The 12,304-nt window shown below is 27.5% G+C and overlaps 1 protein-coding gene across 2 annotated transcripts; it reads right to left on the bottom strand.

Annotated features, from left to right (window-relative positions):
- Positions 1-7,510: 7,510 nt before the first annotated feature.
- Positions 7,511-11,285, bottom strand: LOC129304828 (U-box domain-containing protein 8-like). Of its 2 annotated transcripts, XM_054944640.1 has the most exons (5): positions 9,805-11,285; positions 9,280-9,389; positions 8,669-8,716; positions 8,294-8,576; positions 7,511-8,052 (listed from the first exon to the last, which is right to left on the bottom strand). In XM_054944640.1, exon 1 carries the CDS (start codon positions 11,140-11,142, stop codon positions 10,042-10,044), a length of 1,101 nt encoding a protein of 366 aa, XP_054800615.1. In that variant the 5' UTR covers positions 11,143-11,285; the 3' UTR covers positions 7,511-8,052; positions 8,294-8,576; positions 8,669-8,716; positions 9,280-9,389; positions 9,805-10,041. The 2 variants fall into 2 exon arrangements, with proteins under 2 accessions (XP_054800615.1, XP_054800614.1); XM_054944639.1 differs by lacking the exon at positions 9,280-9,389.
- Positions 11,286-12,304: the final 1,019 nt, after the last annotated feature.

The raw sequence follows: 12,304 nt of genomic DNA, 5'->3' as shown, positions 1-12,304 counted from the left end.
ATTTAAATTATAATCTTATATTTTCTTTACTTCTATTTATAAGATATCTTCTAAAGATAGTGTTTTTGGTTCAAAATATAGAATACTTTATAGTAATTAACCTACCTTTTTTTTATTTTTTTTGATTGGTGTGAAGGTATTTAATATAATTTATACTATTATTTTAAAAGTTAAGGGAAAAAATAAAAGTTCATACTCCCTCCGTCTTACATATATAAATATTTTTAGATAAAATTTTTATATAGCAAAAAACTTTCTTAAATACACTTTACAACTTTATTTTTTTTTCAAAATAAAAATCACTTTTAAAAATATTCTTCATTTAATACTTCATTAATGAAAGAATATTGAAGAGAGAATATATGGGGGAGGGTAATTTTAAAAAAGTATAATTAATAAACCTTATTTTTATTAAAGTGTCTTATTTAGGATATTAAATCTTCCCTAATAGTATTTTATAATAAAACGAAGAGAGTATTATTTTTTATGATATTAAAAAAATTAACCTTTTTAATATGCATGAAATGATTAAAAATATCTTATAATAATGATAGAAGAGAGTATATTATGAGTTAAATCTTTGTTAACTTGATCAACATTTTATTACCAACAATATTATTATTTTTTATGATATTAAAAAAATTAACCTTTTTAATATGCATGAAATGATTAAAAATATCTTATAATAATGATAGAAGAAAGTATATTATGAGTAAATCTTTGTTAACTTGATCAACATTTTATTACCAAACAATATTTGTGTTGAGCCTGAGAGCTGGGTGAAAAGAACTATCTCCAATTAAAAATACATGTTTGTAAGAAAATAATTTTGAAATAATTTTTTTTTTTTGGAAGAGGGAAAAGTGTTAAATTCTCAATAAACAAAAAAAAATATTGGTTAAGAAAAATTTAGATTTGCATGAAACTGTTTTTTTTTTATTTTTTTAGAATTAATATTTTATAAAAAACATGTTTTAAAAATAAAAAATAATAAAAATGGGTGTTTTTTTATTTTTTTTATTCTCTAAAATAATAATTTCAAAATTATGTAAAAGATATTTTTTTTCTATTCTCCAAACAATATTTTTGAAAACATTTTTTAAAAACAATTCACTGAACATATTTTTTTTTATTTTTTGTCTGAAAAGTTAAAAAACTTTTTTCAAAATATATTGTCAAACAAGTCCTCAACATTTTTTGGTTATAACGCTCAAACTCAATTTTATGAAATTCTTGATTTGGTAAAACCCAAAAAAACAAAAGGAAGGTATGATGGAACTTCTTCCACATAGCTCAAACCAATTGCAATTAATTAATTATTTTGAAAATTAATGGTCCTTGCACTTATTTTAGAAAAGGAAGTAAAATCATTTAATATGACCAAATATACGGCTAAGATATTTTAAATCATTGCAGAGATTTATTGTTTGGACATTATTATTTATTGATTGTATAATATTAAATAGTTAATTTGGGTGTAATTCGTATGATTTGTTCAATTCGTTGTAGATGATGCATGATTAGTGGGTCAGTTACATCCTAATTGGCGTAGTTGTTGAAGTCACGTCGGTTCGTCATTGTTGTTATGAAATAGTAATCGTTTTTGGTTTTTTTTTTTTAGCATAAAAGAGTAGTCAACAACTAACGACATTCGTCCGTGAACATTCCAAATTGTAACAAGGACAATGCTTTATTTTTCCCCCCCTCCCAAATGCATTTTTACACAAACAATTACTTAAGTACCTAAGCCATGGATTATGGGAACAAAGTGAAAAGGTAAACATAAAATAATAAAAATATCATATATTAATAAATCTTCATGATACTCCCTTCATTCTCAAATTATAAGATATTTTTAAAAAAGATTCAGCATCCAAAAATATAAAATACTTTGATAAAAATAAAGTTTAATTAATTAGTCTTTTTTAATATTATTTTTTATATATTTTTTTATTTTAATATTTTTATTAATGAAATATTAAATGAAGGGTATTTTTAAATTTTATATTTTCTTAAAAAAAATATTTTATAAATATGTGGAGGTTTAGAGAGAGAGACGATGGATGAATCCAAAGGAGCCCGCTGGATTCCAATAATATATAATAGCTGCCCTCTTTCTCACTCCAACCCTCCACTACATACAAAATGCCTTCAAATTTGCAAATTCTCCACAAGCAAACAAATTCCTCAAATCACTCGCAATACCAAAACCCCATACTCTTTCTTCTAAAGTACAACCCATTTCCTCATTGGCATGACAAATTGTAGCAGTAATTCTTCGACTTTAATTATAAATTACTTCTAACATGATTCATTAAAATAAAAAAATTAAAACTTATCAATTTATTTAAAAAATTTAATAAGTTTATAATTTTATTCTAATTAAATGTACATACTCTTCCTTGCTTATATTTAATAGGGATAAAAATCCCTCAATCTCTCTCTCTCTCTCTCCCTCCCTCCCTCCCTCACTCTCACCCACCATTATAAAGAGAAATAAAGGGAGTATATAGATATTATAAATGGAAGAAAAAGCTATTGGGAAGTGGTGGGTGGGGCAGGAGGCATTCAAGTGGGTAATGATAGGGAATTGAATGAGAGTGTTAGCCTGAAAGGGGGATACCATTATTGAAAGTTTCATCATTTTTCCTATTTCTTTTTATTATAAATGTCACTCACTCTTCACAATTTCATGCACGCATCACTCCATTTTTCCTTCCTCGAAGTTTCTTCACTTTCAATAAACATCTTTCTTTCTCTCTTTTCCTTCCTTGTCTCAATCAACCAAATCACTACCTACAATCCCGCTCTTGCTTTCTCTTTCTTTTTCTTTTTAAATCAGTATATATTCTTACTTGTCTGTTGTTTGCCAAAACAATTGAGATTTTCTTCCCTTCATTTTTTTTGAAAAAATATTATTAAATTCAATTGAAAGTAATTCTCTCAAAGACCTTCTTAGCATTCACATATATGACTTTTTATTATTCATAGAATGCTCATATGATTTTAGAAGTGCAAAAATGTGTTGGTGAAGTTGCTGGGCTTTTCAAACCCAATCTAAGCCTATATATGAGCCCACTTTGAAAACTGGGCTGTGGTCTTGAGCCCATTTGGAAAACTGGGCCTTGGGATTTATACGGAAGAGAAATTTGTTTTGCTCAAGTTAAAAGTTTATTTGACAAGTCTGAAATATTGCTATTTTATAATAATATTTAATTGTATAAAAATAATATTACAGTAAGGATCTAGAATGATGTTAGAATATGTGATGTGAAAGGCAGACGACTTTAATCCCATATCCATAACAAGGTCCTGTTTAAGGATTTTTGGTGGTTTAAACCAAACTAAGCAAACCAACCGACCAAAAAAAAAAAAAAAAACTAGATACAAGTCAACAGTGGGAACACAACTTATTCAATAGGAAATTGGAAGACGATCCGCACCGACTTAAGCTAGAGGGCAAACTTCTCCGTTCCAAAGAAAATATAAGCTTAAATAAAAATTGTATGATAATGTGTTTTTAAAAAATATTTTAAAAAACAAAAAAATATATTGTTCTAGATGATAGAAAAACCAAAACATTTTTTAGATGTTCTAAAATTATTGTTCTAAGAAATAAGAAAAAAATTAAAAAACACCTACTTTCATTTTTTTTTGCTCTCAAAACATGTTCTACAAAACACTTATTTTGAAAACAATAAAATAAAAATAATTTTAAACAGATCAATACTTTTTTAATCAAAGTGAAGTATCCTATTAAATAGAGAAAATATAAAAAGATAATGTTAATTTAAAAATAAATAACTACTCTATTGAGGGATAAAATTTAATTAAAAATATCTTATATTTTTAATAAAAAATAAAATTTTCTTAATTTATTCTTATTAAATACATTATTTTTAAAAATATTTTCTCAATAGTGTAATTTTTTACCAACTGCTCATCCAAAATTGTAATGAGATAAAATTAAAGTAATGTAATTAATGATTTACATTTTATATAAAATAACTTAATTACAAAAAGAATAATGTATTTCTTTTAAAAAATAATTTATACTCCTCCCCAACTTATATATAAAAAAAATTTAACCGAATCCCCAAATATCAATAGTTTATTATTTAGTTGAAATTATCTTAAATCATAATAAATTTTTAATTGTATCTCTCATAATTATTATTACAGTCAATTAATATTTAATACCTCTTTTTTTTAAGATAAGAATAAAACTATTTAATAACTTGGAAATATTATGTTAAAATAAACTTTTAAAAAAATATCCTGTACCTAAGGATGAAGAGAGTACAATATATAAAATCAAAGACTAGTAAGGGTGTTCATAGGCTCAGTTTGATTTGGTAACCAAACCAAATCGAATCATTCGATTGGCTCATAACTAGGACCTGATCGATTTTTATGAAATCCAATGTGATTTGGTTCAATTTTTGATTTGGTTCGGTTGATTAAAGTCTGCATCAGGGTTCAATGCACTTCTTTAATTTTTTTTCTTTTTTTTTCATCTTCATAATGGTGCTATATATTAAAATTAAATCTAACTCTTTTTAGCTCCTTTTTTTCATAAGTAGAGGTATAAAAATATAATAAAATTTCAATGTGATAACGATAATTAATCATAAAAATTGATATGAGTTTTTAACATTAAAATTATTTAAATTCCTTTGAAAATGTTTATCTATATATCTATATTTTAATAAATAATGAAAAACTTATTATAGAAAATTTAAAATAAAATGTTTCTTATAAATAAATTAAATACTGAAGCTTTCAAGTTATAAATAATTAAATGATGGTCATAACATAATTATTATAATTATTTAATATCATGTATTTTCATTCAAATCCTTTAAAAATATTTATCTTACTATAAAAAATTCAAAACAAATGTTTCTCATAGATAAATGATCATATATTTTATAAATAAATAAATAGTATTTTTAATCAGGTTTGACTTGGTTTGGTTTGGTTTCTAGTACTCACAACCAAACTTAAATCAAATTAATCAATTTTCATATTATAAAAATTAAAACAGACTTGATTATTGTTTAATTTTGATTGATTTCTTTTGATTTGAATTGGTTTGACTCAATCCCTTTAATTTGAATCGATTTTGAACACATTTATTAAAGATTACGAAGACATGAGAATGAACAAAAGAAGAAAGAAATGAGAGAAGAAGCTATTTTATTCAAACGCCAAACACGCCTTTTGAGAAAACATAATTGCGTTTTCTTGTCTCGTCAATTTGACGATGGTACTATAAAGAAAAAAAAAATGCCATATTTTAAAAAATATTTTTTTAAATATTACAAATTTAAAATTTTGTTCTAGTGATATCAAATTTTATTTTTTTAAAGAAAATAAAAGCCAAGTTCTATACTTATATTTAAAAATTAATTAAAAATAAAATTTGGATATTCAAACCTACTAATTTTAAAGTAAAAAATTAATTAAAATAAAAATTTAATAAATTTTAAAGTAAAAAAAGTAATTTATTTTTTATTTAAAATTAATTAAATTTCTTACTTTAAAATTAATTATTTTATTTTATAAAAAATATAAAATATGTTTTTTTATATTTAAATAATATATAGCACTCAAATATAATATTTTAGTATAAAATGACTTAAAATTTAAAGAATTAATTAATATTTAATTATATTTTATATATTTTAAAAAATAAAAAATTTTTTATTTGAGTATTTGGGCTAATAGATACAAACATAAAAAAAAAAATTTTAAGCTCGACCTTAAATTTTATTGAATGAGTTTGGATTTACCCAATAAGTTTGACTAAATTATCACCTTTAGAAACAAGTAAAGAGGGAAGAAAAATTATAAATACAATCACATGTCACATTATTTTTAAAACCTTTTAAATATAAGTGCAAATTTTGTACTTTCTGTAAAAAGATTTTGGAACTCAATGTCGTTGGAACCAAGTTTTAAATTTGTAATATTTGAAGAAATATTTTTAAAAGTATAACATATTGATAAATATTTTTTCTTTGTAGTACCATGGTCAAATTGCCTCTTGTCTGCTAGCACCTTTCTCAAATTATAAAATATTTTTAAATAAAATCATTTATATATATATATATGTATCAATATATTTTATTATCTTATTTTTTTAAGATAAAAACAAAAAAATTTAAAAATATCTTTTATTTAATTTCTATTGTAAAAAAATTAAAGACAAAGAAAAAATATATGAAGAAAGTAATATTAAAAATATTATTAATGAAATCTTATTTTTATCAGTATTTTATATTTTGAAATGTTAAATCTGCCAACAAGCATTTATAATTCAAGAGGAAGGGAGTATTATATTATTCTTTTTTCCTCTTAATTTTGTTTTTATTTGTATACTATATTACTATATCATGAATGAGACTTGAATAGGCTTTTGTTTGCAAAAACTAACAATTTTTTATAAGATTTACTGATTTACGTAAATTTTGAAGATACGACAGACGTATTTATTTTTAACAAAATTTATTAAGAAATCATTTAATTTATTTAACAAAAATGGCAACCAACTCACGTGGTGTGCATTTTCTTGTCTTTTTCGGCCTTTCTTTCAGGGTGAAAATTGGCCATTACAAATATTAAGGGCTCATTTATTTGTGTTTCATATTTAAAAAATAAAATTTTATTTTTAAGATGTTAGAAATTATTAAGTAAAATATTTTATAAAAAAACACATTTTAAAATATATTTAAATAATAGTTAAAAGAAAATTTTAAAATATAACTATTTAAAACTTTTAAAAAATAAATTTAAAAAGTATGATATTATTTGACCATACTATTACAAATTTAATCTCTAATTTTTTATTTAAAAATTTTTTAATTCATTAAAAATATAATTGTCATTTGAATAATAATAATTAGGTATCAAGTTTTTAACATTATAAATTAAATAATTAATCATGTTAATTGTTAGCATATAATAAAAATTACAAATCTTTATCACATTCTCTAAAATTACATATTAAAAAAGTATAAATAATTAGAGATCAAGTTGTTAGCATTATAAATCAAGTTTTATACTATTAAAATCTTTATCACATTTTTTAAATATTTCAAATATATTACATTTGCATAATAAAAATTACAAACAATAATAAATCAATGTTTTTTTTAGTAATTATACATTAAAAGCACATTTTACTATCATAATTCAAACAGTTTTCAGTATAAAAAATTGACTTTTAAAAAAATTTATCCAAACATAAATTTTGTTATAACAATTAATTTTTACTAAACTGATTTTTGTCAAATAAACTTTCAACAAATTAAAAATCAACCACACTAAATGTCATCAAGGGTCAAATAGTCAATTAACACATTCATAATTCAAAGTCAACTTTAGCCTCTAGTTAAATTCAATAAATATGAGGAAAAAAAAAACAAAAACTATATTACATTTCCTATTATAGCCTCGTTTGCCTCTTCCAGTGGGTAAGGAATCATTCAGCAATATAAAGAGAGTATGAAAAGAAGCAAACGTATATAGAAAGCCAGCAAAGACCATGCATATTAGGTGTTGACCAAACTATTTCTGGTGACTATCCATACATAATTGTTCTACCAAAAACTACTACGAAATTCTTCATCCACATGTCGAAAAAGAAGATCATCAACCCGTTATTATTATTATTTAAGAGTGATATCTATTGACTAACTAGAAAAAGAAAATTAAGAAAAAGAACTCACAGCTACTATCAACCTGAAGTCAACATGCACAGCTCCAAAGTATCCTCACATGGACATTAAACAACTGAGTGAAGACCTTTCCAAATCTTGGGGTGGTGAATAATATAATCATCTGCGACACAAGACAAACAGGATCACACAAAAACATATAATAAATACTAAATAGTTTCTTCCAATCAACTAGGTTAAACATGCTTCTTCTAGGGAAGCAAACTCAAATAATATTAATATATAAACCAATAATAAACCGTGCAGCAGCCTGACTCTTCAGCATACAAAGAAGCTTCCAACGAGAGAGAGAGATCAGCCCAAACGTATCCTGCATAACAGTAACGAATAAATATCCAAGACAGTTCAAGACAAATTCATTGAAATCTGGACTCGTAACTGAAAATTCAAATTTCAAGCATAGTATTAAAAAACGCTAACTCGATTAGTTGAACATGTTTGAACTGGAACTTTGATTCACACAATGAAATGTATTTTTTTTTTCATAATTTGGTCTAATTATGATTCAGCTACAACCTTGATAATTAACTCTTAAAATTTAAAACCAATACCTTCCCTCATTCAGTATTCACAGCACCATGATTTCAATAATTAGCAGAGATAGGTCCGCCATGTACGAAATTTCAAGGGGCCTGATGTAAGTTCCGTGACTTAACAGTTATAGGCTGTAGGCCTATAGCTCGTCTTTTTCTGCCAGCAGATCACCGAGCCTGCACAGACTTGCTCCACTTTCCAGGCACATTGTCATTTTTCAATAACTTAATCTGGCGGAGAAACTGAGAGCGATTGATATGATATGACAGAAACCAGGGCAGAGAGCATCCACTGCTTGTTCTGTAAAGAAGAGAATTTCTCAAGCTAGACATACAAAATGCTCATTATCAATAACTAACGTTGTCGTGTAATGTAGGGCCAGGATCCTGTACCCGAAATCTGTCCTCCATGTCTCGTGATGAATTTAGAATTTTGCTTCGCTTCAAAGACAAACAAAAGGATTTTAAACAAGAAAAATAATAATAGATGAAATGAACAATGAAAGGGAGCAATGCCATTTAATTAGTCTAATAACTCATGTACACTTGTGATTCAAGAGATTTCATTTGGTAATTAGTATTTTGTCCTCAGTTATTCAGAGATTTTAGAAGTCAAAACATTCACCAACGAACTCAAAAGTTTGATGCAACCATAAGATCAAAAAACGTTGCCCTTGCCACACTTGTAGACCAACCCAGCAATTTGTCATCTATCATGCTACAAAAGGATTAGTTACCGTCTTAGGGATAAGAAAACAACGAATTTTATGAGATGCATTTTATCATTTCATATGTCATGAACCTAGCTTATTCATGATTATATGATCATTCGAAGAACAGATATGGAATCCATTATTATAGTAACACACTAATGAGGGAACTAAGCAAAACACTTGAATTGTGCATGTGTGAACAATTAAAGAAAACAATGAATTTGCAAATATTCTATCAACAACAACTACTTAACAAATCAGAATTATTCAGTTAGAATGACTAGCACTAACAGTTTGATTATATTCACCGCGGCGCCACAGTTCGTATTTAGAGTTATCATATCCATGACATAGATGACTGCACAAATAGTATGATCCTCCAGGTTTGAGCAGGAATTACCCTGAAAATTTGATCTTTCAGTAAAATAAGTAAATAACCCTTTTTCCCCTGATCCATGACAAATGATGATAGTAGTAAGAGCCTTTTTTCTGCTAAAGTTCAATAGTTGAAGTTAACTTTCTTACAAAAATCAGCAACCATGTCTTGATAAAAACTTTGTTCTTCCTGTCCCAAGAAACTCATAAAATCTGAATTATCTCTGTAGATTGTAGTTTTACTCTTCCTAAGTAATATTTGAAGTACATCAGCGAGCGACTTTCGTCTCTTAAACAGGTACATACGTTCCCTTTGACTATCTAATAGATGATTGATGCAGCTGAAAGACGACAGCTAGAAATTAACACAGCATACAGGCCTTGATTGAAAGAAAAACTCTGTAACTTTGAAAGATTACAATTCACAGGATCGATTGGCACCTTTCTCATTCTAAACAGCCAACAACACAGATCTGCTCCATCATCTTTATTCAGATGTACAAGATACAAAAGAACCCTATTACCATAAAATTGTTATCTTCTTTTTTGTACAGGGACTACCGAACAGGGTAGAGTCAATAAAGAGAAACCCTGCTCAACCTCATCAGGGGACAAGACAAGAAATCTTCTTCTCAAAACTGATTCTTTCCATCACCTAAAAATATTTTGACTTTCATATCACTTTGTCCAGTGGTTGCCACGCAGAACCTGAACCAAATTCGATGAGTTTCTCCTTACTTTCTCGTTATCATCGTCCAGCAATGCAAGACCGATCTCCAAAACTCCTTCTTTTGTAGCCTGCAGTCTCATTTTTTCACTACAACAACAAAGAGAGCTCAGTGCCAACAGTGCATATTGAACTCCCCTCGAGCTTCCATTCCTCAAAACCCGAGCCAGAATCTGTATGCATCCATGATAGCTTTCCATTTGTTCCCTGCCTTCCTTACACTTAGCCAGAATACCTAGAACTTCAACAGCCCTCTCAAGCCCAGAGCCAACAGTTCCCAGCAAAATAGGCACCGCCCCGCATTCTACGGCTCTCCTTCGATTATCAGGAAAAGAGCAGATCGCATAAAGCGCCGTGGCAGCTTCCTTCTTCTCTCTCCCTTTACCATTCCGAAGAAGCGAAACCAGAGTTTCAATAGCACATGGGTATGCACCAATCGTGGCTTTATTTACTTCCAAAACCGCCAAGCTGGTCAGCATAGTTGCCGCCATCGCTCTGCAATTCGGTGAACCACCCAGCAAAACAGCCACAACTCGACCTATCACACCTTCCGCCACCAAGCCCACCTTGTTATCATCGTCAAGACTTAGATTCAATAGCAAGGAGAGGGCTTTCTCCTGAAGGCCAGAATCACCGGAGTCAACGCAGTTCAACATTGCCGACACGACCCCTGACTCAGTCAAGCGCCGGCGAAACACCGAGTCACGCCGGGAAAGCCGGGTGAGTTGGTCTAGCAATTCAATTTTAGTTTCCAAGGGGGAAGACCGAGAAGTGAGCAAGGAGATTAGGGTTTCAGGTTGGGGAGGCAGCTGCTGCTTGAGAGGCGAAATGAGAGCATAGTTGGAAATCAAGCTTCGAAGAGCATGGTTGGGGATGAGGGAAGGGTGATCAGGGAGGGGTAATTTGGTAATTGGACAAACCCGGTGACCGGCGTCGAGCCACCGTTGGATGGAAGCACGGTCAAAGGTGTGACCCGAGGAGAGGATAACCGGGTCGGACATTATCTCAAGGGAAATCGGACACTTGAAGTGGTCAGGAAGGTGAGTCGCCATTGATATAAAAAAGCTCTCTCCTTCTCGTTTCAACTTTCTCCCTCGAAGAAGCTGATGAGTCGCAGAGAAGAGACGACAGACTCTCAGATGAGGGTTTATGAGGTTTAGGAGGCTATTGGCTGAAAGGTCTTTCGTCTCCGGAAGCTGTTCGCTTTTTTAAAGCCCCCGGATGCTGTGGGCTATGGAGGAACTTTAATGACCACATTACCCTCCTCCTATGATCTAATTTACCGCCTGCCACAAATCGTAACGTCTCTCCGGGGATTAGCAATAAATTTTTAATATTTTTATATTCAGGAGAATAAATTACAAGAATTAAATCATTAATTCTAGCGGTGCCGGTGGTGAAAACAAAGTAAAGTGTAATCATTGTATGCATAAAAATAGGTTTAAAAGTTTGAAATTAAAATGTGTAAAATTCTTTTAAATTTTGAGATATTATAAATAATTTTTTGTATTTAAAAATTTAAAATTAATTGACCTAATTTTTTATTTTATTTTTTAAAATCTCTATTATTAATTATATTATTTTTTATAATGATTAAAATATCATTTAATAAAAAATATTATTAAACAAAAATATTATATTGTATAACTATTTTCAATAAATTTTTATATTTTTTGAATAATTGAGACATTAATAATAACCAAAACAAATGTTATTATCATCATATAAAATTTTAAATATTTACTTTTGTATTAGTTTTTTTATTTTTTTGTTATCAATGGTACATAATTTTCTAGTATAAAAAGAAAAATTAATTTAATATGATAATATTTAAAATTTTAAATATTTTAGCCACATGCATTACATTAATCTAACATAAAATATAAATAAAAATTTATCTTTTAAAACAATAAAATTATGGACCATTGATAACAAAAAAATGTTGATAAAACTAATATAAACATAAATATTTAAAATTTTATATAGTGATAATAACTTTTTTTGTTATCAGTGATAATAAGAAAAATATAAAAAATTTATTATAAATAGTTATACAATATAATATTTTTTTTAATAATATTTTTAGTTGAATGACATTTTAACCTTTATGAAAAAATAATATAATTAACAATAGGGGTTTTGAAAAATAAAATTACAGGTTAGGGGTTAATTTTAAACTTTTAAAGATAAGAGAGTTATATGTAACTATCTTAA

Source organism: Prosopis cineraria, unplaced genomic scaffold (assembly GCF_029017545.1).
Source record: "Prosopis cineraria cultivar Desert tree isolate PC_DT_omini unplaced genomic scaffold, ASM2901754v1 PC3, whole genome shotgun sequence".
NCBI classification, from domain to species: domain Eukaryota; kingdom Viridiplantae; phylum Streptophyta; class Magnoliopsida; order Fabales; family Fabaceae; genus Prosopis; species Prosopis cineraria.
This window is presented reverse-complemented; position numbering and strand designations above follow the sequence as displayed.

Bases quoted from the DNA above. Each gene is read 5' to 3' on its own strand.
- LOC129304828 (XM_054944640.1), bottom strand. From the start codon at position 11,142: ATGGCGACTCACCTTCCTGACCACTTCAAGTGTCCGATTTCCCTTGAG.